The sequence below is a fragment of the Cucurbita maxima genome, unplaced genomic scaffold, assembly GCF_002738345.1.
Source record: "Cucurbita maxima cultivar Rimu unplaced genomic scaffold, Cmax_1.0 Cma_Scf00016, whole genome shotgun sequence".
Classification (NCBI taxonomy): Eukaryota; Viridiplantae; Streptophyta; class Magnoliopsida; order Cucurbitales; family Cucurbitaceae; genus Cucurbita; species Cucurbita maxima.
Window position 1 is genome coordinate 3908477 of NW_019272032.1, and position 26582 is coordinate 3935058.

The 26582-nt window shown below is 35.2% G+C and overlaps 4 protein-coding genes across 9 annotated transcripts; 3 read left to right on the forward strand and 1 right to left on the reverse strand.

Moving 5' to 3' along the window:
- Positions 1-1579: 1579 nt before the first annotated feature.
- Positions 1580-5161, forward strand: LOC111491511 (ribose-phosphate pyrophosphokinase 1-like). Its single transcript, XM_023140451.1, has 8 exons — positions 1580-1867; positions 2051-2236; positions 2866-3114; positions 3329-3472; positions 3589-3756; positions 3951-4020; positions 4136-4217; positions 4612-5161. Exons 1-8 carry the CDS (start codon positions 1718-1720, stop codon positions 4787-4789), a joined length of 1227 nt encoding a protein of 408 aa, XP_022996219.1. The 5' UTR covers positions 1580-1717; the 3' UTR covers positions 4790-5161.
- Positions 5162-6951: 1790 nt separating this feature from the next.
- On the forward strand, positions 6952-19100 carry LOC111490915 (pyruvate kinase isozyme G, chloroplastic-like). 5 transcript variants are annotated; one of them, XR_002719643.1, is made up of 14 exons: positions 6952-7395; positions 7751-8038; positions 8402-8567; positions 9152-9286; positions 9808-9918; positions 10027-10115; positions 11896-11958; positions 13086-13261; positions 13782-13884; positions 14063-14211; positions 14724-14832; positions 14931-15052; positions 18612-18692; positions 18876-19100. XR_002719643.1 is itself a non-coding variant. In XM_023139570.1 (13 exons), the coding sequence occupies exons 1-12, from the start codon at positions 7177-7179 to the stop codon at positions 15042-15044; spliced, it is 1722 nt and encodes a 573-aa protein (XP_022995338.1). In that variant the 5' UTR covers positions 6952-7176; the 3' UTR covers positions 15045-15052; positions 18612-19100. The 5 variants fall into 5 exon arrangements, 3 of the variants coding, with proteins under 3 accessions (XP_022995338.1, XP_022995337.1, XP_022995339.1); XM_023139570.1 differs by having other exon boundaries at positions 18612-19100; XR_002719644.1 differs by lacking the exons at positions 18612-18692; positions 18876-19100 and having other exon boundaries at positions 14707-14832; positions 14931-15176.
- LOC111490914 (protein NRT1/ PTR FAMILY 7.3-like) lies at positions 15553-20685 on the reverse strand. 2 transcript variants are annotated; one of them, XM_023139568.1, is made up of 5 exons: positions 19733-20685; positions 19501-19627; positions 17594-17811; positions 16937-17499; positions 15553-16638 (listed from the first exon to the last, which is right to left on the reverse strand). In XM_023139568.1, exons 1-5 carry the CDS (start codon positions 19757-19759, stop codon positions 15768-15770), a joined length of 1806 nt encoding a protein of 601 aa, XP_022995336.1. In that variant the 5' UTR covers positions 19760-20685; the 3' UTR covers positions 15553-15767. The 2 variants fall into 2 exon arrangements, with proteins under 2 accessions (XP_022995336.1, XP_022995335.1); XM_023139567.1 differs by having other exon boundaries at positions 19501-20685.
- Positions 20686-23657: 2972 nt separating this feature from the next.
- LOC111490918 (glycine cleavage system H protein 3, mitochondrial-like) lies at positions 23658-26072 on the forward strand. The gene is made up of 4 exons (XM_023139574.1): positions 23658-23971; positions 24159-24247; positions 24818-24988; positions 25731-26072. Exons 1-4 carry the CDS (start codon positions 23863-23865, stop codon positions 25857-25859), a joined length of 498 nt encoding a protein of 165 aa, XP_022995342.1. The 5' UTR covers positions 23658-23862; the 3' UTR covers positions 25860-26072.
- Positions 26073-26582: the final 510 nt, after the last annotated feature.

Genomic DNA, 26582 nt, shown 5'->3' on the forward strand with positions numbered 1-26582 from the left:
GTAAGAACTTCATCAACCTTATCTACATGCAACTCTCGACATTATCTATTAAATAATTATAGTGTAATCAAAAATTTTCATAAGCTTACCCATATATTGGTGCTTACATACTATCTTTAAATGTTTGAAAATTAAATGTAGAATATAAAAAAAAAATGTTTGTTTTTTACTATTCTCTACTAATTATTAAAAAAATGGAAGGCAGTAGTCCTCTAAAATGTAGAGGGATAAGAACAATATGATGGAGGAGAGAGAGAGAGAGAGAGAGAGAGAGAGAGAGATAAGATCGCCAACAGTTTTGGTCGTGGAAAAGTATGATGATGAATTCAAGTCTGTCAAAAGTTTCATACATAAAACGAAAAAAATAAAATAAAATGCTTACGTGGTTGAACCAAATCACTCAATTTTGTCTCTTCTCTCACACGATAAACGATATTTTATACAGTTTGGCTGACCATCCACGCTACAAATTTGTTACTTTACTACTTAGAGTGTTCGAATGGTTGACGATTACCCAATTAACCTTGTGATCGACTGATAAACAAATTATAATTTTATAAATCTCATCCTTCGATAGCAACTCTTATTCAAAATTTAGATTATGATTCGAAATTCGAATTTGATACTTTATGAACTCGATATCCTTCTACGACATGCTCACATTATTTACTCTCCGTTTTTAAGTGTGAAGTCTATCATCGTAAATAATACGAGTCATTCCAACATGTTTTGTCCTTATTCACTGAAAATTTTTAGAAAGCTCAAAGTAAACTACGCTTTCAAGTATAATGTAAAGTAACTTTAATATTTTCTTATGCACGTGAAAATGAAGAAAAATATTTATAAGAGAGGAATAAATATTAGTTTAATGATATTTATTTAGAATCTTGAAAATTTAATTTCGTTACATATTAAACCGTTAATTGAGTAAAGCTATATTTTAAAATTAATAATATCAGATAAAGTAGTCATCTGGGAATCTTGGATTTATTGGTATCTCCATATGGTTACAATCATTTTTCAAAATATAACTTATTTAAAAAAGGCATATTTTCAAATATCAATTTAATTAAAATTTGTGTCCTAAAAAAAAAAATAATTTATTCTATTTATCTATTATCTACATATTACTGTTTTATTTATGTATTAATTAATGTTACCATTTTTTATTTAAAATTAAAAACTTGAAATTTATGTTTAAAATAGTTAAGATTTAAAAAATAAAAACAAATCATTGAATAAATGGAATCACTTGAACTTATCTTAGATGTTTGAATTTTTTTAAAGCTTGGTTAATTATGCATATGAAATTTGTAATTCAATTATATTATGAAAATTACTAAAAATTAATACAAAATAATCTAATATTTGATTGATTTATGTTGAATTTTGATTGGTGGCTGTCCCCACTCAACCACAATTGCGAAGCCATAGCGCCCTTAAAAAGCCGAATAACTTTGCGTTGAACGACGCCGTATCGGGTGCCTGATGTGACGCCTTTTCTCCGCGGAAAAGGAGATGCCCCAAGATTTTAAATTTAATTAATTTTCCTCCAACACCGGAAAATAAGCGTAAAATTTAGCAGTACCGCCATTGATATCTATATATATAAGAAGCTCACACAGCTGCGTTTCATCGTCTCCGAATCTTCTCTTAAATTTTGCCTTCCCGGGCCTAACCCTAGCGATCTCTTGCTCCATCTTTGTTGTTATTAGAGATGGCTTCTATTGCTGCGTTGACTCTTCCGTCTTCTTCTTCTTCGTCGTTGGCGTTGTCGTTGTCGTCTCTGTTCGCTGTTGGCTCTCTCGACCATGGAGCTTTTGTTCCTAATGTGTCTCCGTCCCGAATGTGTTATAATGGCAGAGTTGTATGCTTCTTCTTCCCCTCTCACTCTGTATTTTGGTTTTTCTTGAGATGCGTTTGATTTGGTTTCCCCTCTCCCCGTTGTTTCGAATAATTCTGCCGCTATAACTTTTCTAGTAATAGTTGTCACTATCAAAGTTCGACTGCATTTATTCTTATGGTTTTATTTTTAACTGAATTATGTCAGCGATGTGATCTCTCCGAGTCTTTGAAGCATGTAAACGGGAAACCAGTACTTCCAGTTGTTACTGAACGGACGCTGCCCAAGTTCTTGGAGTCAGCTCGCATGGATAGAAGAGTAGATAGAAGAGTTGATCGAACTAGTACGCGTTTGAAATTGTTTTCCGGGTCTGCAAACCGTTTACTTTCACAGGTTAATTTCAGCTGTTGTACTCGTGAAACACTTCTTAGCTTTTACCCTACAATGCCATGAAAGTTTCACTTATACTCGCCACGAAGCTAGTATGACTTGTGGTGGGTTTTATCTTGATAGTTTAGTCTGATTATTGTTTTCGAGCCATTAGGTGGAGAGGGTTTTAAGGTGTTAATAATTATGTCTTGGTCAACGGCAGGTTAGACTACTCATTTTGTTTGGTTAGTCGAAGTGAAATTTTACTTTTTTCTCTTTAATAGTTTAGATATAAAGGATATTTACACTCAATGTTCTTATTTAGGCATATCATTACATGTTCATAATGGTGAAAATATTATTCGAGTTGGAATTTAAGAGTTCAGTTTATTCTCCAGCCATTTCTTTTTTCTGGTTGAATTTGTGGGAAAGTGGAATAATAATGAGGTTTTTATATTCATATTTCTGGAAGATCTATGTTGGCTGAAGTTGTCATGTTCAATTAAAGTGACTGGCAAAGCCGAATGGTTTTGGCCATTGAGGTGTTCGAAGTGAAAGACAAAATCTCCTGAGCAGCATTTAAATATGGACCTATCTTTCTTTCTTTCTGGAGACTAATCTTTGTTTGCTAATTTGAGTTATTTACTTCTCAGGAAATTGCCTGTTACATGGGGCTGGAACTTGGAAAGATCAACATCAAGCGGTTTGCGGATGGGGAAATATATGTTCAATTGCAAGAGAGTGTTAGAGGATGTGATGTATTCCTAGTACAGCCCACCTGTCCCCCTGCTAATGAGAATCTTATGGAGCTCTTAATTATGATAGATGCTTGTAGGAGAGCCTCAGCCAAAAATATTACTGCTGTAATTCCATATTTTGGATATGCTAGAGCTGATAGAAAGGTAACTTTTCATTTGCGCATTTTTATAACTCATTTTTAGTATGCGAAAAAGTTATTAATTCTTAAAAGCACTAGGAATCTGACAGTTAGGTGCGCTGATTTTATTGAGTTTGGATAGAAGATACATTATGAGCTCAAAATTACTTACATTGGATTGATTTGGAAAGTGGTTCCATTATTTGCTGTGTAACTGTCTGCTTAAAATCTTCTATCAGACTCAAGGGCGTGAATCCATTGCTGCAAAGCTTGTTGCCAACATCATTACTGAAGCTGGTGCAAATCGTGTTCTTGCTTGCGATCTTCATTCAGGGCAATCCATGGGTTACTTTGATATTCCTGTGGATCATATAAATTGCCATGTAGGTTCTTTCTTTTATCTTTTTCTTATACAGAAGGTTCATTATATTTCTATTGCCAGAATTTGGAAATATTGGATCGTTACTGAGTTTTATATTGTTTTTCGTCGACTTTATAGCCCGTGATTCTTGACTATCTCGCCAGCAAGAGGGTTTGTTCTAGTGATTTGGTAGTGGTTTCTCCTGATGTTGGAGGAGTTGCCAGAGCTCGTGCTTTTGCTAAAAAGCTGTCTGATGCACCTTTAGCTATAGTGGACAAGAGGCGCCATGGTCACAATGTTGCCGAGGTAGTTTTGCATCATACTCTGTGGCTATTGTCTTTTTGGTTCAAGATATATTTTCTCTTAAACTTGGTGGTATATGCACCAAATATATTTGAACCGAAATCCATTACCTCATTCGATTAATAGGTTGGTAATGGATAATAAAAGCTTGAAATAAAATTATCTTGTGGCTAAAACTTTATGTAATGTGTTTACAGGTGATGAACCTGATTGGTGATGTAAAAGGAAAGGTTGCAGTTATGGTTGATGATATGATTGACACAGCTGGTGAGTTAAGAAACCAAATATATTGCCTTCTGTTCCTATTTTGTTCTGAAAATGGTAATGTATTACTAAATGGTTCTTTTAAAGAAACATGTCTTATAAGCTACTTGTGTTGTAGGAACCATTACAAAAGGGGCTGAACTGCTACATCAAGAGGGAGCCAGGGAAGTTTATGCTTGTTGCACTCATGCTGTTTTCAGGTATATTCAGCGCTCCTTTGGTTACAAAACATTCTACAAAAATACTAATTGAAATTGCAATGAAGAGGCTCCAATGAGTTGAGTTTGAATAAGTGGACTATCTAGGATTCTAGGCAAAGAACTCAATGTAGAATCTATAACAAGAATCCAGCTTATTGAAATGACTGATCCAAGTATTTTCTTAGCTTACAGAAACTGTTAGTTTTTGGAGTATCAGAAGATGTAGATCATTAAGCATTCCATTGATATATCAAAGTTGAAAATGTTTAGTTTTAGCTACAAACTTTAACTGGTTTGCCCCTCCATATTGCATGAGTATCCAATATTGATACAATTTTGACTGTTTCAAACTATTACCTGTTGGGTGTTCCTTATAATCTCTTGGCCTTTGCAGCCCGCCTGCCATTGAGAAGTTGTCCAGTGGCTGCTTTCAAGAGGTGATAGTTACAAACACAATTCCAGCCCCCCAAAGTCACTTCCCTCAGTTGACCGTCCTCTCGGTCGCAAACTTGATGGGCGAAACCATCTGGCGTGTTCATGACGATTGTTCAGTGAGTAGCATTTTTCAATGAAATCGCAGTGGAGCTACTCAAAACTTCAGTCGTGGCTGCTCCCTTATTTATGGAGGTCTGTTGCCAGCTTATTTTATAATTGGCATATAGTTTCCTTCAACGTGACACGATAAAAATGACCCTCCCTTTGTTTCATAGCATAACATGGATTAAGCCCCGTCTGAGTTATCAAAAGAAGAAGGTTGCCAATCTTGTGGCCGATTACATCTGATAGATTAGGTAGGTAGGTCTATATTACTGCTTTTCAGCATTGAGAGTGAGCGATGTGAACTCTAAATCAAGGTTTCTGTCATTTAGTTTCCTTGAATGTGTAAATTTCTGTGTCTCGTTTTCATATGTTTTAAATGAGAAGCATTCGCAATTTTGAGCCTCTAAGCATAAATATATATATGTGATTATTTATGATATATGAGATGAAAAATAATGTATCACTTATCATTACTATGAGCTCATAAAATTCGTTTTATTTTTTAATATAAAAGTGAAAAAAGAACAGCCGCAAAGAAGAAAATAGTAAAAATCATCTTAGAAAATTGAAAACCATGCAAATAGCAGTGGAATGTTGTAGCATTCAGTTTTCTTCGATTTTACTCATCAGTCTCAAGCACCGGCGGAGTTATTCCCATTCCGTCGCAATATTCGTTAACCGCACCGCTAATTTCCGCCGAAAATTCTCCGCCAGACGAGAAAACCTCGGCGGCGCATTTGTCCGGCAGTCCATGTAATATCGCTCTGCAACAATCGCGACTCAACTCGATCTCATTACTCTTCATCGCCATGTCGATCTCGTCCTGGCATCCTTCCACCGCGGTTATCGCGTCCCAACAGGTCGCCGCTGACCAATCGGCTGAATAAAGCGCCTCTGGAATGTTTCTGAGAGCGAATGCTGATTGAATCGACGATGAAATCGCTAGGGCTAAGAGGAAGCCGACGAACTGAACCGATTTCAACATTTTCAGCTTTTCTCAACTTCCTCCTCCTCTTCTTTAGATGATCCTCAATTGCTCTGGTATGTTTTCGACTTGCTGTTTTATATAAGACGGAAATCTGAAATCTTCTTTGGTTTCTGTTTCATTTGTGCATAATTTAACGCAGTGTTTAATTCAATTCAACCAGCAGTTTGCGAATCCATTGAATTCATGCTGATGAGTTTAGTTCCTTCCAGTTTCAAATGTCTTTCAACACTTTCCATTTGGTTTCAGTTTCAGTGTCGTTCTGGGTGCATTTATTGTGTTGGAGTTTCACGGAAATCATTTCTAACCTTGTTTCACATTCTCACGTTTGTCTTTCCATCCTTGCGTGTTTTATTGATCAGAGCTTTTTGTACACGAAGAACAGCCCAGGGACTGATACTTGTATTGTTTAGTTTTGTCAATCCAGTGGAGATTATGAACTATGGAGATTGATCAAAAGGAAGGGGACAAAGGGGTGAAATGATCACACGTGGCAAAAGAATCTTCGAAAATGTACGAGAGATGCCAGTCGTTGTTGTAAAGGAAAAAAAAATCTCTATGCTTTAAATTAAAAAAATCTCTTCCACGGCGCCACGCTCGCTTATTCGCGCGTGCACTCACCGCCTAATAAGAGCCATTGTTTTTTCATTCTTCAAAAAGATTAAAAAAAGATTAGAAAATAAATTATTGGAAACTCCACTCGCATTTCGAATTTTGTATCTCACTTAAACACAGATTTCAAAATTTACTATATATAGAATTAGTTTTAAAAACAATAATATAAATAAAATATTATTTTGGTTCATGTATTTTAGACTCCATATTATATTAGTTTAGATAATTTTAAAATTTTGAATAAAATTTGTTATTATTTTTTCATGTAAAAAAAATATCAGGTAAATATATTTATAAAATTTATTTTTTAATAAAAAAGAACTACTTGTAATAACAAAATTTAAGTTTTATTAAGGATACATAAACTAAATTTAAGTATTAAAAAATGAAATGGAAGTTTAAGTATGGTATATTAACAAAAAATGAGTTTATCACTCTCAAACGAAAGAAAAGCAAATTTGTTTGCGATATTTATTGGAAAAGCAAAATATGGTGACTTGAGGAGAGTGTGAAACACTCGCGATTTAAATCGCGTGAAGGAGAAGAGCATAAAATATGTGAAAGAGAAATAAGACGAAACAAAGAATTGGACCCCTTCTTTTAACTGTCCCCAAAATCTCTTGTCCCGTCGTTGAATAACAAAACAACCCCGCCACAACCGCCCCTCTCGCCGGCCGACGGGAGTGAGACCAGCACCTTGTTTCGCCTCACCTATTGCACCTATAGGAGGAGATTTCTTTCTTTTCCCTTTAATGATTTTTGCGTTTCTCTGGCGAAATTCACTCTCTCCGTCTCTCGCTCTGTTCAAGGTTTTCTTCTATGGCGACGTCTAATCTCTCTACTGGAGTGCCTTTGCTGAAATCTGATTCTACCAGAGCTGCCGACTGCCTTGCCTCATGTAGAACCGTTTCTGCTGCTTTTGGTCCCGAAGCGAAGAGTAGAGGGATGTGTTTGCAATCGAAGCTAATCACTCTGGTTAGATGCTTAAGAATATCCGAGCAGCGGGAGGTTGCGTCTGATAATGACTCTCTGGACACTGTGAGATTGTTTTCTTCCTGTTTTGTTTGTTTTTCTGATGCTTACTCTGAAGCCTTGTTCTTGGCTGATGTTGATGCTTCTCTCGGATTCGTTCTGAAGATATACTGGCTCTTGTACAGGCATGGAGTTACGGATATTATGAGATTGATGTGTTTTTCATAGTTTCGCATCGTGTAAATTTGATATGCTATTTTTGGATTGCGCTGGAATAACAAATGAATCTTAAACCTGGAATCAGATGCTGTTTATATTTATTTTATTTTTCTACTTGAACTAAAATGGAATGTTTTGTTCCTTCTTATTGTTACTTTTGATGCATAACGGTCCTAAGAGTGAGACTCTTTGTTTGATTCAGGATCAGGACGTTTCAAACTCTGCCTTTGAGCCTCAGTCTAATGGATTCCCTCTTAGCGGGGTGAAGTTAATGACGAAGTCTGGAAGGAAAACTAAGATAGTCTGCACCATTGGTCCTTCAACAAGTTCACGCGAAATGATATGGAAATTGGCAGAGACTGGGATGAATGTGGCTCGTTTGAACATGTCCCATGGGGATCATTTTTCCCACCAGAAAACCATTGATTTGGTTAAGGAATACAACGCTCAATTTAAAGACAAAGTTATAGCCATTATGCTTGACACAAAGGTAATGTTTTCGGCCTCTATATGTGTATTGAGCGCTGGATTTTAACTAATCCAGAAGGGACAAGTTAGAACTTCAGATTCATCTGAAAGTCTTGACTATACAATATCTGAATTAATTGGTTATGCAAGTTTCTAGAACCTATTATGCATCTGTGCCCTTTTGTACATTGTTGAGATTTCTTCGTTGAAGCTTAATGTCAAAATTTGATCTTTTATAGAAATGTTCATTATTGTTAAGTCAACTTGTGTACTGACAAGAAAATTGTATCTTGATATTCTGTTTATATCTCGGTTGTCTACTTTATGAAATATGAATTAATGATCTATGTTCTTCATATCATAATTACTGCGTTGTTTCATTCAGGGCCCTGAGGTTCGAAGTGGAGATGTACCTAAACCAATCTTGCTCAAAGAGGGACAAGAATTTAACTTCACAATCAAAAGAGGAGTCAGCACAAAAGACACTGTTAGTGTCAACTATGACGACTTTGTAAATGATGTAGAAGTTGGAGATATTTTACTTGTTGACGGTAAGTATATTGCTCTTGTTTGTTTCACATTGGTAGTGCATATATATTATTCACCTTTTCTCAAGCAGCAACACGATTTATTTAACAGTCGGCTAATGAGGGAGAAAGTTTGAGCTGGCTATAAACGCTGATAATTGATAGGCCACTCACTTTAAAATATTATTCTTGTGGAATGTGGGTTGGAGAGGAGGCGCTTCAAGATGACCTTTTACTTTTAGTTAGAAATACAAGTTTTATGGTCTTGATCCTTGGTCCTGATGGTGGTGACTGTGTCAAATATGTGGACTATTTAATCCTTGCTGCTTGGTTCTTAATTTTCGGATTTATCAATGAGGCTCACTTGATGATGAATTTTTTATTTTATTTTTGTTGTTTCATTTTCTTCCCCATCAGAACCAACTAGACTTACTTGGTCCTGAGGGCACACACATGTATTTACATATTGATATGCTTAAATATGCCAAAGTTTCGATTAAACCCTGTATATGCTTTACTCATTGAAATATAAATCCTTAGCCGATGAGTCGTGGAATCACAGTTGACTATTATAGTGTCTCAAACAAAAAATTATTTTCCATTCTCAGGTGGAATGATGTCATTGGCTGTTAAGTCAAAGACGAATGATTCGGTTAAGTGTGTAGTCATTGATGGTGGCGAACTCAAATCGAGGCGTCATTTGAATGTTCGCGGAAAAAGTGCAACATTGCCTTCTATAACAGGTGTGTTCAGTATTTAACTCAATGTTGCATTGATAGAATTTAGGTTAAATTACAATTCTAGTTTTGCTACTTTTACACCTTTAGTGCCCAGTTTTTCTTTATTTACATTTTAGTCTCCATACTTCTATAAACATATCAGCTTAGTCCCAAACATTAATTCTCTTGTCGAAGAGTTCCATAAATTGGCATGACACAATGTAGAAGTTGAAGTGATAACTTGATATATTGTATGGCTATATATGCCCAAAAAGTAGAGGTGGCAACATGTCAATATTTAAATTTCACATGATGCTATGTCGGCCTTTTGTTACTATTTAAATGGATAATTGACATGAGGGACTAACATGGTACGTCCATAAAACATGTACCAAAACGAAACAAATGCAAGGACATACACAAAAAGCTTAAAAGTGGTAAAAGTGCAAGGACCATATCTATTATATAACTTAGATCTATTATCATCTATATACATGCTTTTATATCTTGTCAACATCTAATCTATGAAATCTTTCATGGTGCAGACAAGGACTGGGAAGATATAAGGTTTGGGGTGGATAATCAGGTTGATTTTTATGCTGTTTCTTTTGTAAAGGATGCTAGAGTGGTTCATGAGCTGAAAGACTATCTGAGAAGTACATTTATATATATATATTAATGTTTTGCCCATTATATTCTCACTTATGCACATCTTCGTTTCCTCTCATTCTCATATATATATATATATATATCCTTTTTTTTAGGCTGTAGTGCAGACATTCGCGTGATTGTAAAAATTGAAAGTGCAGACTCCATTCCTAATCTTCAATCAATACTTTCAGCGTCAGATGGGGTTAGTTTTCTTGTTTATTTCTTCTAATAGAATATTTCAATATGCTTTACTTGCAATTATTGTTATTATTATCTTTTATGAGAAACCAAACTTTCTCTAAAATGGCATACAAGAAGATGGCCTACCAAGAGAGGCCAAAGCTAACTATATAAAGAGTGCCTCCAATTCAAAATAATAACACCTGGTGGATAATTACAAAATCCGTAAAAACAAATGCGCAAGTGGAGACATTAAACGAGGAGCGTCCTACAGATCTCTCAAAATCCCTAAAATTTATGGCATTCCTCTCTAACCAAAGATCCCAAAGGATAGTGAAAAAACTCACCATTTTATATTTTAAAATGTCTTGTAGTTTTAGAAGCAAAGTTTATTATTTATTTATTTTTTTTGTTTATCATGAACATTTTCGATTATGTGATATTGGAAAATATTTTATCCACTGTTAATATGTCCTACTAAAAGGAAAGGAACGGATGATGGTCAACTCGTAGCACACTTACTAACAATGTTTTTGAAGGCTAAAAATTGCCCCAATGCTCTCTCGAGTCAAGAAATTAAGCTTGAGGTAGTATGAGAAACAAGACTCAATTTAAATAGAAATCATATTCTATTTTCCTGAAATGCGCTTTCATGAATGATTTGTTTTTGTAGATTACACGAAGTCATGTCTTGAAGCAAATTAACTCCTTTATGTAATTATAGTTTAACTATTCTCATGTCCTATTAGTGTGTTTTTTGTAATTATTTACAGATACGATCATCTTTTGAACGTCTATTTCACCATATCAATTAAATGGTTGCTCATTTCCCATTAAAAAAAAGATCACATGAAGTTATTCTTCTCTCCAAAATTACAAATTTGTGTAAAATGACTTTAATGTTCACAAGAACATTAACCTCAGTCAAACTTGGGTTGGTGTTGGCATCTGAAAAAAGATAGAGGAAAAGAATTAAGAATAGTAAAAAAAGGGCATGAGTTACTTACAATTGTGAGTTTAATTGACACTTCTCTCTATCAATGATCCATGGAAATATTTCACTTCTCTAACGTTGATGTGGGGTTATGAGTCAAAAAAAGGTTCGTCCAATGCGGTAAATAATTTCATGTGGCTATATTGGGCAAAAAGAGACTGACACAAATAGAATGAAGTTAGAAACCTCCTTGGAGAGGTTGACTCGAAGATAGAATGCAAAGAAGCGATGCCCACATGGCTTAGAAGAGTCTAAACACTCACAATAGAATACCAAGAAGAAATTTCTACCTGGTTTGCTCCGACTTTAAAAAGGATGAAGAGATTTTGAACATCTATTCATTGATTATGACCTTGTCGTTAAGGGTTGTTGTCCACGTTGAAGATTTGGGCGCAATTGTTGTTCTCCAGAGGATACTGTAGATTGACTCTATGAGTTGCTTTAAATGTACAGCATATTACTTCCACTTGGAATGCCTCAATTTGGATTTTTGTAACTATCTCTACGGAATTACTAGAGCTTTTTGAATGATTTGGACTAAGGAAATTTTTCTGACCTCCTTAGCTGAAGGAATGTCCCTTCACTCGGGCGTTTAGGCTTGATTCCCTATGGTTTTGACGATATTTTCTGTTTCTTATATTAAAAAAAGACTTGAAATATTTCCTCTATTACATTCTGAAGTAGTACTTATTTATACATTTATGGCAATACGTTCTTGGCTTATCTCATGTTTTGGTGTCACACGTTACAGTCCACGCTCATCATGGTGTTCTGAGTTGCAACTTTACTAGTTTTTTTGACTTTTTAGGCAATGGTTGCTCGAGGAGACCTTGGGGCTGAACTTCCAATCGAGGAAGTTCCTTTATTGCAGGTAAATCTCTAACGTTATTAGTATTCTCTCACCCATCACTTTTCCGTTGTGCAACGTTAGTTCCAGATTAACCTTTTTATTGACTTAAATTGTTTGTGTGTTGACATAAAAAAGAAATACTATAATTGGCGTTGATCATAAATTATTACAGAATTTTGAGAAGAGTACACCGGTTAGAAGCCAAAGCTAGCTTCCAAACACCATATGACCTCCTGCATTATATCTTCTAAGTCTGATTTTGCTCTACCCATCTCACAAAAATACCCTTGACAGCTGGACCAGAGAGTTTTAGATTTTTCTTTGAACATATATGTCCACAAAGTCATTGGTGTTAGGATTCACTATTATGCCAAAAACAATAATGCAAACTGAAGCAACCTAGCAACTTGATCCAACAATTGCAGACAGAAGGACAGTGAAAAAAAGGTGAGCGTGGTCTTCCAGAGAGATGTTTGCACGTAATATACTAGTTCAGGGAAAGTGATCCACAGGAAAAATTCATTTAATTCAGTTAACAGAATGATAAAATGAGCCAAAAATAAACCCAATGGTGTTTCAAACTATTTTTAAAATATTGGAGTAAGGTTTGTAAATTTTGCCGATATTTGTGTCATGCGTGTAAATTATACATCCCTTTATATTTGTTTAAACTTTCCAAGGAGAGAACTTTCGACTTCTTGTACTTTGATGTAAATTGCAATTTCTGATTCTCTGTAATTCCTAGAGGGTTAGGATTGGTTAATTATTAAAAGGTGTTCATGGAAACAAAGATGATTGCAAAGAAAATTTTGTCAGGAAGAAACATTTGTTTCAATTACTAAGTTCTTTTTTTTTTTTTTTTTTGTAAGGAATTCATAGTCAGATTCCAAAGTTTAAGATGGTTGGTCAAATATTTTAAAATTGTAAGACACAAAGATAGAAACCCATCTTTTTCCATATATTGAAGTTTCTCTGGAAAGGAGTACAATTCAGAATCAAATAAATTGATGCTAGAGATGGAACACGAGTATTAAGCGTAAAAGGAAATAAAATGATTATACTTATCTATATTTGGGTAACCAAAAATACTTATCTACATTTTATCATATGTCATCATATAACAGTACTTCATATTGCTTTTCTGTCAGGAAGATATTATTAGAAGGTGTCATAGCATGCAGAAACCTGTTATTGTAGCAACAAACATGTTGGAAAGCATGATTGATCATCCCACACCAACTAGAGCCGAGGTTTCTGATATTGCTATTGCAGTACGAGAAGGTGCTGATGCAGTCATGCTTTCAGGAGAAACTGCTCATGGGAGGTATGCATCTTACTCCATTATCTGGGAAGTTATTATTATTTTTATTTATTATTATTATTGTTTGTGGCAGCACTTTTGTTTATTAACGAAGTTATTTAATCAAAACCCATTTTGTCCAATTGAGACCTTTTGGTACTGAATGAGGCCCTTTGACTTTTCAGTAACGTAGAAGGCAATCAATCTCTAGATGTTTTTGTTTCTTTTGTTAATGTATCTGCGTTTTGCAAGTATTGAAATACGCCATAGCCAGTATGCATTATGCTTATGTTCGTTTTTTTCTAATTTATTGGAATTGGTGAAAGGGTTCCATCATTCTTGATATGTCGCAGCATCGTTTCAACATTTTGTTTCCAGTAGTTCTGCTATTGATTTTCAAGTTATTGTTAAATGTCGAAGAAGTTCAATCTGTTTTCTGTTTACTGATTCTATTAAAAAGTACTTTTTTTTTCATTCTTGATTTCATTTTTATATCAATTTGATTTTTTGATCCCTCGTGGTAAAAAAAAAAAAAAAAAAAAAGGTATCCATTGAAGGCTGTGAAAGTGATGCATACTGTGGCTTTGAGAACGGAATCTAGTCGACCAATTAATTCTACTACTCCAAATCAATTGATTGTCGGCAAGGTTTGTATTATATACAGTGTACGTGTCAAGGTTCGTTTTTTAATTTAGTGTCTTCAATGTTCCGTCTATGATGTTGTTAAGACTCATGGGAGGAGGCAATTGTTTTGTCTAATTTGAATTTAAAACATAAAAGCTTATTTATTTTTTTAAAATCTGACGTGCGTCATATTTGTGACAGAGACGTATGGGAGATATGTTTGCTTTTCACGCCACCATTATGGCCAACACCCTAAATACTCCTATCATCGTTTTCACAAGAACTGGCTCCATGGCTATACTCTTAAGTCATTATAGGCCCTGCTCTACTATCTTTGCCTTCACTGATGAGTAAGTTCCAACTCGATGTAATGTATTACAATTTCCTTGTATTTCATGTACAATTTTGGATATTTGCTACCTAATTTATACAGTTAGTATCTTTAAGATGATTTAGGTGAATGTGTCTTTGTATATGTGGTGTTAAGTATGAATACTTTTCCATGAGAATGTAGAGCTTTCTGTTAATATATATGTAAACTTTTAATAGTTGTGTGGAATAGTAGCTTTCTGGGTCCAGGATGAAACCCTAAAATGTATTCCATGTATTTGTAGCTCTAGATAAAATAATGCAAGATTTAATGACTTACCGCACTATCAAAATCTTCGATTGTTGTTAAGTTTTGTTTGAAAAAGACTATTTAGCGTGTCATTTATGTGAAGTTGGATCTCTCTTTCTTTGAACGGGATGTAGTTCACACTTGATTTTGCCGATTAGAAGGTAAAGCATTTGTGTATTTTCGCTCTTTATTTTAATTTTTTGACGACTTGAAGAGTATCTCCTAGATTCTTTTGACATGCAGCCAAAGAATTAAACAAAGGCTGGTGCTTTATCATGGGGTCATGCCCATCTACATGCAGTTTTCAAATGATGCAGAAGAGACGTTCTCCAGAGCACTCAAGTTTTTACTGGTTAGTTTTTCTTTATCGTGTTACTTTTCTTTCTCTATTTCCTTGTGTTTTTTTCTAAGATCCTCAAGGATTTGGTTTTAAATTTCCTACGTTTGCAGAATAAGGGCCACGTGGTAGGGGGAGACAACGTTACACTTGTCCAAAGTGGAGCTCAACCAATTTGGCGGAAAGAATCTACTCACCACATTCAAGTACGTAGGATCCAAGGGTGACTTTGCGGGTAAAAGGCTCTATTGTTTTGTTCCTTCTCCTTTTTGGAGATTATTGCGATGATGATAAGTTATAGTTTTGTAACATTTTGAATTAATTGATCTATTTATTAGACATTTCTTGTTGATTGATAATATATGTTTTACTGGTTAGAGCTCTGTCTTTTTATTATTTCTCATATGTATTAATCAAAGGTCACACCAGACCAAGGGCATTGCATTGTTACTAGGAGAACATGCGATGAGATATATAAATTAGAACAAACAAGGTGGAAGCACCAGAAGGTGTGGTTATGTTACCTTGCTTAATTTTTTTTCGCCATACCAATTTAAGAAGGCAAAGGAGAGTGCTTTATTTTCATGCACTAGTTGATAGATAGAAAATGATGGCTCAGTGATTTTCCAGACTAGCTTCCCCTCATAGAAAAGGAAAAACAAAAGAGCAAAAGGAAAAAAGAAGTCAAAGTCCTCGAGTGAATACTTCGCTTTACAAGGTAGAACATGGAAGGTCTTGCACACGAAATCTTCAGGTCATAACACGCCATCCTTGCTCTTAACATGACTTGAAATTATTTGGTCAGATGTTGTAGAAAGCGGCAAGAATTGGTTGTTAAGAGTTGAGCCAATAATAGGTTTCTGACACTTTAGGCCCCATTCCTTTTATTCTAACACAAACTGAGAAAATATGCATCAAACAAGTCTCGCTCTTGTTTATATTTCTTCAAATCAAACCTTGATGTGCTCCTGGTCTTCACTTTCTTCACACTTGCCCTCCAATTTGATACATTTGTACCATTTAGCACAGAGAATATACACTGCAAAGTCAATTGCTGTCAATCCAGCTAATAGGAAGTAAAATCTATCTAGATGACCTCTGTTCAGGTTTCCTGGAATCCAGCCTGGCATGTGATCCTCTGTTGATATTTTCATTACCACAGTAACCAGAAAGCTACTGACATAATTCCCCAAAGAGATAGATGTCATACAAAGTGCACTACCAAAGCTCTTCAATCTGTCTGGGGTTTGTGCATTGAAGAACTCCAATTGTCCCACGTACATGAAGACCTCGGAAGCTCCTATAAATGCATATTGTGGAACCTGCCAAAAGATGCTTAAGGAGCTCGAGCCTTCACAGTGTGTGCACTCGCCTTTGGCGTACTTTAGCCTATAACACTCCACTATTCCTGCTAAAACCATTGCCATCACTGCTATGATGAGACCAATCCCCATTCTCTGAAGCTCAGTCAACCCTTTAGAATCTGATTTTCTAAGTTTTCCTGCTAGTGGGTCTAGGACTCGGCGGTAAAGGAAAATGAAAACTGCCACACTGAGAATGTCGAAACTCGACATACTTGCAGGTGGGATATGGAAGTTTGAAACAGTAGTTTTCATGGCAGCGCCTTGCTCGACAAAGAGAGAAGCCATTTGAGTGAAGACCACAGAGTATAATATGGTGCAGAGCCAAATAGGAAGTAATCTTAAAATGCACTTGACCTCTTCCACTTGTGTGATGGGACAGAGGCGCCATGGATTGTCAATACCTTGTCCTTGGTTATCCAAATCTCTTGATGAGATATATGCAGCCCTATCCAAAAACCTACAATATATAGAAGAACAAGCATGAGCGACATGCAAACTATAATGGCAGCTGATATAGAACCATGATTTTTGTTGTTGCGTTTTGAAATGAAAAAGGGTTTCGGTGAGCTTGAAAGAAGTTAACGAGATAGGATTTCTCCAGGTTTTCCTTTTACAATTGAGAAAAATATTCAGAAAAATTCTGAAAGTGGAAAATGCGGCATGATGCTGCATTGATCTCTGCGAGCAAATCCAAAATGTGAACAATGTTGTCGTATTTGTTCAAAGAATTAAAGCTGAAATGTAAATGTCCTTACTTGAATCCATGGGTGTGAGATATCTTTCTACTATGGTTCATTGAACAGTCCTTGCCATCAACGTTGTATAGTTCATCTTCACTTGATGGCATCTTGACTGTTGATTTCTTAGCAGCAGAAACAATGACTTGGCAGAATCTGGGGATAGGGTTACCACTTGGCTTGAAGTGCCTGTACCTTGGCGTTCCACAAAGAAACAAAACCAATGCTGCAAAAGCTGAGCCAGTCGACACCCAGAAGCCCAGAGCCCACAGTCCTTCATCTTCAAAGTACCCTAAAATGGTGTTTGAGAAGAGAGAACCCAAGTTAAGCGCTAAGTAGAAGTAGCTAAAGAATGCCACTTTTGAGTGCCCCTCTGTGGAGTCTTCTTCATCAAATTGGTCTGCTCCAAGTGTGGCAATATTTGGTTGATATCCCCCGTTTCCTAGTGCAATAAGGTAAATGGAGAGGTAAAACAATGCAGTCCCCAATCTTGAATGTGACTCGCATGGGGTGTTCTCATCCCCACAACCTTTTGGTTTGATCAGGAAGAGCTGTGACGTTATGGAAAGTGAAACCAGGCCCTACAATAAAGGAAGGTGAGGAATGAGTTAAAAACAAAAAAAAAGGTTCCCTGTTGTTAGTACCAAAATATTTGAGGTTTGGTCCTGTACTTACAATGACAAAGATGATCTGAAAAATGGCACTAGTTTTGTACCTTCCCCAGTATGAATCACTGAGGAAAGCCCCAACAAGAGAGAAGATGTAGACCGTCCCTGTCCATTTGCTTACACTGTTGGCTGCATCGGCATTGTTTTGCTGCAAAACTCTTGTCAGGAACAACACCAAGTTCACACCAACCCCAAAGAAAGCAAGAGTTGCAAGACCTTGATTCACTGTATTATAGGGAGGAGCAAGTCAGGATAGAAGTAAATGTAATGCCAGGTCGTGTGCTTTATTTTGTGGTGAATTCAGGACAAATTTGTCCAAATGAGTCTGATTTCCCTAGTGGTTGGCTTTTGTCACCGTTTTGTTGTCTATTTGAAGAGCTGAAAGTGCCTTGAGAAGTGAAAAGGCAAGTTAGGCAGACCAGGTTTCAATTCCGACTCAAAATAGATTCCATAACCATAGATGAGGACTAAGATCCAAATTTCCCAAGGGTGAGTTGTGTTTTTATGTGAACCTACTTCAGAAAATCTCTAATGAACTCTCTCTCTGAAAACAAAGAAAGTTACCATTTGGTGAGTGCATGACTGGAAGCTTGTTACTCTCTCTCTCCCCCCCCCCCACACACAGTAAACAGTAAAACCCATAAAAATGGGTTTCCCTTTAGGTATTTCCCACTGAAAGCTCCCTTTCTCATTATCAACCAGCTTGTGAGATATTTTACTTTGATGATATAGGAGGAATGTAAAGCCACATACTTTATAGTTTTCTTCCCTTTCAATGCTTCTAGAAGGAACATTTCTGAGGTCAGAATTTCATGTGAGCTTTTAATTCAAATAATTCAGTTATGGATCCCATTCTATCACTGTACCTGAGTTTTCTGCTCTCTCTCTATTTGGCTTCTCACATAAAAAGTCTCCTATAACTTAGTGACGGAAGACGAAGAAAATCAAAAGAACGGATAGATATAAAAAAATTAAATGTTGACCATGAACTGATACTAATTAACTATTATCTGTAATTCTTATAGGTTATTGAAACAACACGTGGCAACTCCACGTCATGGATTACGAGTCAGGCACGTCTCTTCTCTCTCTCTTGAGTGAATGAGGTAACATAGCATAGTCCTTATTATGGGTATTGTCTTTCTCTCTCTCCCTTTTGTCGTCCAGCTCCCATGGAGTCAATGAGGTAATGAGGCATAGACCTTAAAAAACCTCTCATCGTCTAGGGGGTTTTGCTTCTCTCTCTAGGTAATGCCAATTTGGTCACCCCGTCTCTCTCTCTACTAAAGCTTTATAGCTTAGCCTGAAAATACGTGGGGGAGAGATCAGCATGCAAGGAGGCTAAAACACTTGGCTCGTTGTGCAGTGCCAAATGTACAGAAATAAAGCCATTCCTATTTCTCTCTCATTGTTCCATCCCCTTCTGCATTTGAGAATTCCGGTGAGAAGCTCTTTCACTTCTCTAGTATGTACTGCCACTTATCTTTTTCATGTTCAAACAAAACTTAACAAACTATTTCTCCCTCTCTCTCTCTCTCGAGCATCCACCCCACTCCCCACCAAAAAGTCCTCGAATTTTCTGAAACACTTCCCGCATAACCTTGCAGACGTATATCCTATAAGCGGTGCACCTTCTTCTTCTTCTTCTTCTTCTTCTCTCTCTAATAAGATAATGAAGAAAGAAGTTGATGGTTAAAGTGTTTTATTGTGGACTTTTCTTTCTTTCCGTTTAAACTTCTGACTTTTTGGTTCAGAAAGAAGTTATGTTCAGTTGCCATTTACATGTAGAAAATGTACTTAACTGAAGCTTCCACTTTGAGAAGAATGAAATAACAGAGATAAATTGAGAAAGTGGATCATTTGGTTTGTGTAAATAGACAAAGAAGTTGAAAAGGACATGGTTTTGGGTCTTACAGAGTATGATGATTCCAGCAACCCATCCTCCAGTTTTTGATCGGATTGCAGGTTGGCCATGCCAATCAATAGTTCCATCAAGAGTGCAAATTTCCCTCTCTTCTTTAGTCTCATCACCCTGCAATTTCTGTACCCAAAAAACAAAATACACTCTAAAATGTGCCTTCTTCTTCCTGTTCGTCATATTCAAAAGATAGAGAGAAAAAGAAGATGATTTCATTAGGTTGCAGACCTGGTTGCAAATCTCCAAGCAAGCCATTGATGAATGATGTTGAAGTATAGGAAAAGAGCAGAACAGAGCAGAGCAGGGCGGGGCGGGAGGAAGTTGATGAAGTAATGCTGATGATAGTTGCAGAATAAAGACACCAGTGTCTTGAGACTCTAAACAAAATGGGAAGTCTGTATAAATAGAGAAGGGTAGGATGAGTTGAACGGTAGAGATTTAGAGAGAAGAAATGTGGGGTCACCCTAAATGTCCTAAATCTTTCTTTTTCCTCCCTTTTCTTTTTACCATGGATCACACTCTTGGGATGCTGATGAACTCCAATTAATTCTTTTTCTTTGGCTTCCCAAGGGATTTCTAAAGGATTTATAAGGGTAAAAGTTAGGCTCCTTTGTTTTACATGTTTTATTCTAATAATTTGCAGTAAATGAGTTAGTGGTTCTCTTAATTTTGTCCTGAACTCGTTTATATATTTGGTAGAAAGAGATATGACATAGGTTCTTTTGATTGGTGTTGTTTAAACTATGTGGCTCTTGTAATATCCTCTTTGCCTGCCTTGGTGCCCTTGTATTTTTGACATTGACAGCATAGATATGAAGTAATTATTATTTGAATTGGCTGCCACTTGTCTCATGATCATTAGATACATAGTTAAAAACACTTGATTTATTTTTTATACCTCTAATAATTGTGATAACTAGATTAGGTTAGCTCCAACAAATAAGAAACAAAAAATTACTTGAGATAGATGATCAAGTCTTTCAAAAGTTAGAAGCTCGTAATCGATAGGAGAACTATGAATACATTGTGTTGAGACAATATCTAGGATCAAACTCGTCGAGATTGCTTTTGGAACAACCTAAGCCCACCACATATAGATATTGTCCTCTTTAGGTTTTCTCTTTAGGACTTTCCTTTGAGGTTTTAAAACACGTTCATTGGGGAATCCACACCCTTGTAAGGAATGTTTCATTCCCCTCTCCAACCAACCAATATGGGATCTCACAACTTCCACCTAATCTAAACAAGTTTTAGAGGGTGCGAGATCTTATTCTATTCCAAATTTGAGAACTCTCTTTCCAAGTGAACTTTATTCGGTGTGGCTCTTCAAAAGGCATCCTTAATAAATATGATTGGATTTGATGACCTCAAATATTCTCATTACATTAACTCTTCCTATCATCTCTCTCTTCAAGGATAATCGGCTCTTCAATTCTAAGTATTTGGAATATATACTGCTTATCCCTATGGTATCTCTCTTAGTAGTCTGCAGGTTGTCGGCTCCATTTTACACATCTAAATTTATTCTTTATATTTACCAAATAAATGATGGGAAGCTTTTACGGTGTTATTAGAGTTCATAAACTCAATATAATTTGTTGTTCTGTTTTCCCCTGTACTTCATGAACTACAGGAATACGTTCTTTTGGTTTGTTTCGTTTTGTTCTCAATTCATGGAAGTTATATGCCAATTCAGGAGTTGCCTTTACGTTAAGCCCATGTTTTGGCAATAATTTGTGCAAAGTTTTATCTCAAAAAGAAAGAACACTTGTTGTATTTATTTCGGGTTGATTGATAATATCAAACTTTTGTATCTCTCGGAAAAGAGAAAGTTGGATCTTTACTGGCTAAAGATTTGAATCTCTCTATTGCCATTAATTATTATTATTATTTTTAATCTACCTTCAATTGTGTTTGTGAGGCCAAGAATCTCACATCTATTATATGAATATATGGTGATTACTCTCCAAATCGTGTGCGAGATTGTTGTTACAAAGTGACAATGATATGTACCTATTTACACTTATGAAGTTGTTAGGTAAATGAATTGTTTCCTAATGGTTTAGGCAAAATAGAGGAACAGATTTATGGTATGTGTTTGGCAAGTGAGAAACTTGAAAAGGGAAAGATACAAATTTGAGCTAAATGGAAATACACAAATGGCATTAAACTAGAAACTATAAATGGTCTAATTTAGGAGAAATTATTCGATTGTAGGCCTCCACGGATTTGGGAGGAAGAAATTGTAAATAATACTTTGTTTTTTTATCGAATAATTATTAGGATGTGTAGTTATTAATAGACTGTCACATTGTAGCAATTTCATTAAATTATTGTCATAAGTTACGCATCTCATGTCCCAAATTTTAGGTTAAATCTATTCCCTTTTAAACTAATATTAGGCTTACTTTCATGGAAAAGTGTATGTTTTCGAAGATATATCATTTTTAATAATGTCTTATATAGCTAATTAATCTTTTTTTCTTGTTATGCGTGTATTAGATACCAACTTTCATTTTTATTATGTCGTGTTTGAGATTTTTCAAACAAGAAACTCAATTTTTTTTTTTTTTAGCTAAATGATTTGATTGATAGATCACCAATTTGGCCAGATATCTATTGTATGGAAAATAATACATTTCAATCAATGGATGGTCCTTATAAACAAGCACAAACTTATTAACTTATTAACAAATGTTCTCTACTTTTACAATAAAAATAAAAATAAAAAAGCCATTGATAGTAATTTGATAATGAAGTAAAAACTCAACTCATCAACTCATCATCAAATTGTTTTCATCCTTCTTTTTTTCTTTTAATTTAAAAAAAAAATACACGAGAGATCTTGTCATACTCATAATCAAACCTAAAAGTTGAAAGAAAAAAAAAAGCGATAAAACATTATATATATAAAAATTAGGCCATCCCCAACCAAGATATATATATATATATATATATATATATATGCAAAAGGATGGGTATGGTTCATACACATTTTTATATATCATTGCCTTATCAACTCAACAAAGCTTAAAGAACAAAAACCCATTCATCCAAACCCTAAAAGAACCGATGGGTTTGGTTTAAATATGCAAATAAATACATCCATCTGTATATTGATACACCCATTAAAATATTATTTTTGTATATTTATTTTTAATAAATCTCGCGACTATTAATTTAAGGTTAACTCGACTCAAAATAAAATAGTTTGGATTACTCTACTCCATAAATTTTGAAAATATATTTATAGTATTTTTTCTTAAATGAAAATTTTTGTTATTAATTTTAAGCTTACAACGACGACTATTCTTAAACTTTACTATAGTTATAGGAATATTGACGTTCCATAATGAAGAAACTAAAATAAGATGAGTATCAAAAATATGTCGAAGTATACAAAAATTTAGTCACATTTGTAAGGGTGGCCGAGTTACAAAATTGTGTAATCACCTAGTATTTAATAAATTATAATGAGAACATATTGGGCATATTCCATGAATTTATATTTATATTGTATATTATATCATATTATATATTTATAGGATATACTTTTTGTACGAAGCTTTTGACATATCATCATTACATGTTTCCCAATAATATGTTATGGACACGTATTGTAATTTCTTTTTCCCTTAAAAAAAATAATTGTTTACTATATTTCCACAATATTATATAAATAATTATTATTGACCTCCAACTCACTATGCTACTTATATGAATAATTATCGTAAAAATTATATATTAATTGACAAAGAAAAAAAAGTGTATCCATCATAAATATTTATTAACATGTTACGGATGAACTGATAGCATATATTGGAGGAAGGTGGGGGAATCCATTGGGTGGATCTCACACATATGGATCGATACAATCGCTCGAAACATTTACATTTGAAATATTGTATTATTTTATTTTTGAAGTAAAACTTTACTGAACTAGAATTAATATTTGAACGTTTGTGTTAAAATTAGAGAGCAAATTTAGATATAACACCTGAAAACTTTTATTTAATATTTAAGCTTAAATAAGCTAAAAATGATGATGGAAATTTAATATCATAGCTAAGAAAGGATTAGCAGCAGAGGTCATTGTCAGGCCATAACTGTTGAGATGAGGATATGGAAGGAAAAAGTGGGAATTTCACTGGAAGAAATAAAAAGGCAGTGTTTAGATGAGATGATGAGGCACTCACTGCCCACCATCCGTCGAAGATAAACCAACAATGTCGTAAAACTTAAGTTTTCAAAACTTCCTTTCATTTCTTTGCTGATTGCTGATAGCTGATAGCATACCAAAGCAGAGGAAGAACAGGAACAAGAACAAGAAGAACAGACCCAAAATAAACAACAAAACTATGGCTCTCAGAATGTGGGCTTCTTCTACTGCTAATGCTCTCAGACTCTCTTCTTCATCCAAAACCCTTCTCTCTCCTCCATTTTCTATCTCCAGATGCTTTTCTACGGGTATTTTTTACTATTTCTTTCCTTGCCTGCAAGCTGTTTGTGTAAATGCGTCTGTGAACTTTGACTTTGCTTTTCTTTTTTTTTAATGTACTGTTGGATCCCACTTCCATTGTTTGATCTTGTTTGATTCTCAATTATGTTTAATTTCTTATCTGGGTAAGACAAAAGATGTTGGTTGGATTTGCAGTTTTGGACGGACTGAAGTATGCTTCTTCACATGAGTGGGTGAAACATGAGGGCCCTGTTGCTACCATTGGCATCACTGACCATGCTCAGGTGCTTTTCATTTCTAAACGCCAATATTCTAACTTTTGTTTCCCTGAATTTTAGATTAAACTCTTAAGTTTGGTTCACGAACTTTTAGGACACTGTCTATTTAATCTCATTCTTATTCATACATTTTCATAACTGAATTCCTAATAACTTACTGAACTTTCAAATTTGTGTGTAATGAGTTTATATCATTTACTTGTTGAGTTATTGTCTAGATAGATTATAAAGGTTGCATTGAAAATCAACCACGGAGGACATGTCATGTTAGTGTTAAATGAAGTTAACGCAGGACCTCATTGTGAAAGTGTTGAGACCTATTAAAAACTTTTATAATACAACTACGAAGGAGAAACAGTGGTAAAAGTTTAGATACCAAACATATAATTTAACCTAAATTATGCGTGCATATGACAACTTGATACTTAACATTCCTGTTGCTGCTACTCAAAACAATGGAAACTGATTCAAACTTTTATTTTAACATCTTGTATATCAGTCCACTATAGAAAATTTGGGTTTATACTTGAAATTCAAACTTGGATTGGAAGCGTTTTGTTTGATGCATCTCTACAGGACCATCTGGGAGAAGTGGTGTTCGTGGATCTGCCAGAATCAGGAGCTCCGGTTTCTCAAGGTAAGAGCTTTGGAGCAGTGGAGAGTGTAAAAGCAACCAGTGATATCAACTCCCCAATCTCTGGTGAGATTGTTGAAGTTAATCCACAGCTGAAGGATTCACCTGGTTTGGTAATTTCGAATGCTCACATCTTTTTGCCTATTCTTTGGACTCTGAATTTGGCTGATAAAACTGTTTTAAGTGCTTAATCTCGTCCCACATCGGCTCACGGTCCTACATTTTTTACCGCGCGGTGTTGTGATCTTGACACGTTCACGACCAGCCTTAAGGGGAATTAAGCCCCATATATATTTTTCGTCCTGACCTTTTGGGGAAGTCCAAAGCAAAGCCAATATCATACCATTGTGGAGAGTCGTGTTCATCTAACATGGTATCAAACTCATGCTCTAAATTTGGCCATGCCAATAAAATCCTCAAATGTCGAACAAATAACTCCAAAAGAAAAGAAGTCGAGGCTCCTCAAAGGCATAGTAAAAAATGACTAAGACTCCAAAAGAAAAGGAGTCGAGCCTCGATTAAGGGGAGGTGTACTTTGTTCGAGGGGAGGTGTTGGTGGATGAAAGTCCCACATTGGCTAATTTAGGGAATGATCATGGGTTTATAATCAAGGAATATTATCTCCATTAGTATGAGACCTTTTGAAGAACCTCAAAGCAAAGCCATGAGAGCTTATGCTTAAAGTGGACAATATCATACCGTTGTGAGTCGTGTTCATCTAATATTTAATATTGCACTTTTTATTATCCAATTAAATATGACAGAGGATCATGTGAAAGCTGAAAAACAATAGTAACTTTTAAGTATGAATGAAGCATATTGATTTATTTTGTTCCATATGTTCATGAAATGAAGATCAATTCAAGTCCATATGAAGGAGGTTGGATGATAAAAGTGAAGCCAAGCAATCCAGCTGAATTAGATTCCTTGTTTGGTCCAAAAGAATACACAAAGTTTTGTGAGGAAGAAGACGCAGCGCACTAGAGGTGAGCAACAAATGTGTATTCCAAACAGGGCTTGAGTTAATAATCCTTTTGAAGCTGCTTCATTTGTTGAAACCTCACAAGCTATGTCTGAGGAGAAAGAGAGCCAAAAATTACAAGCTCTTGTGAGTTGAAATGTGCCCAAAACTTCATCCATCCTTGAATGTTTATCCCACTTGCAATTAATTGAATTACTCTGCCATATTTTTATTCATGGTTGATTCTTGAATGTGGTGAACTTGTTGCGGATTGTTGGGAGAGGAGTCCCACGTCGGTTAATCAAGGAGTTGATCATGGGTTCATAAGTAAGGAATATATCTCCAATGATAATGAGACCTTTTGGGGAAATCAAAAGAAAAGCCACGAGAGCTTATGCTCAAAGTGGACAATATCATACTATTGTGGAGGTTTGTGATTCGTACCTAAGAGCTTGAATCACGAGGGAGCAGCACAAACTTTTTTTTTTTTTTTTTTTTATCATGACTTTCCATTGCAATAAAGGTTACAAATTTGGTTTGATTCAACTGAAACGTAATTGATCCATTTGGTTCAAGTAGGTCAATCTCATTCAAATTTTTGGAAACTGAGCGATGAGTAATTTATGAACCCATACAAAAAAAAAAAAAAAAAAAAAAAAAAAAAAAAAAAAAAAAAAAAAAAAAAAAAAAAAAAAAAAAAAAAAAAAAAAAAAAAAAAAAAAAAAAAAAAAAAAAAAAAAAAAAAA

What these genes read in the sequence shown, in the direction of transcription:
- LOC111490915 (XM_023139570.1), top strand. Translation starts at nt 7,177, where the DNA reads ATGGCGACGTCTAATCTCTCTACTGGAGTGCCTTTGCTGAAATCTGAT. An exon ending in ATCAATTGATTGTCGGCAAG is followed by an intron (nt 13,885 to 14,062) that starts GTTTGTATTATA and finishes TATTTGTGACAG; the next exon opens with AGACGTATGGGAGATATGTT. An exon ending in ATCTTTGCCTTCACTGATGA is followed by an intron (nt 14,212 to 14,723) that starts GTAAGTTCCAAC and finishes TTTGACATGCAG; the next exon opens with CCAAAGAATTAAACAAAGGC.
- LOC111490914 (XM_023139567.1), bottom strand. Translation starts at nt 19,759, where the DNA reads ATGGCTTGCTTGGAGATTTGCAACCAGGTCTGCAACCTAATGAAATCA. An exon ending in TGCTGGAATCATCATACTCT is followed by an intron (nt 17,812 to 19,500) that starts GTAAGACCCAAA and finishes CCTATAATACAG; the next exon opens with TGAATCAAGGTCTTGCAACT. An exon ending in TTCAGATCATCTTTGTCATT is followed by an intron (nt 17,500 to 17,593) that starts GTAAGTACAGGA and finishes CCTTTATTGTAG; the next exon opens with GGCCTGGTTTCACTTTCCAT.
- LOC111490918 (XM_023139574.1), top strand. Translation starts at nt 23,863, where the DNA reads ATGGCTCTCAGAATGTGGGCTTCTTCTACTGCTAATGCTCTCAGACTC. An exon ending in CTCCAGATGCTTTTCTACGG is followed by an intron (nt 23,972 to 24,158) that starts GTATTTTTTACT and finishes TTGGATTTGCAG; the next exon opens with TTTTGGACGGACTGAAGTAT. An exon ending in TGAAGGATTCACCTGGTTTG is followed by an intron (nt 24,989 to 25,730) that starts GTAATTTCGAAT and finishes CATGAAATGAAG; the next exon opens with ATCAATTCAAGTCCATATGA.
- LOC111491511 (XM_023140451.1), top strand. Translation starts at nt 1,718, where the DNA reads ATGGCTTCTATTGCTGCGTTGACTCTTCCGTCTTCTTCTTCTTCGTCG. An exon ending in ATGCTAGAGCTGATAGAAAG is followed by an intron (nt 3,115 to 3,328) that starts GTAACTTTTCAT and finishes ATCTTCTATCAG; the next exon opens with ACTCAAGGGCGTGAATCCAT. An exon ending in TGATATGATTGACACAGCTG is followed by an intron (nt 4,021 to 4,135) that starts GTGAGTTAAGAA and finishes CTTGTGTTGTAG; the next exon opens with GAACCATTACAAAAGGGGCT.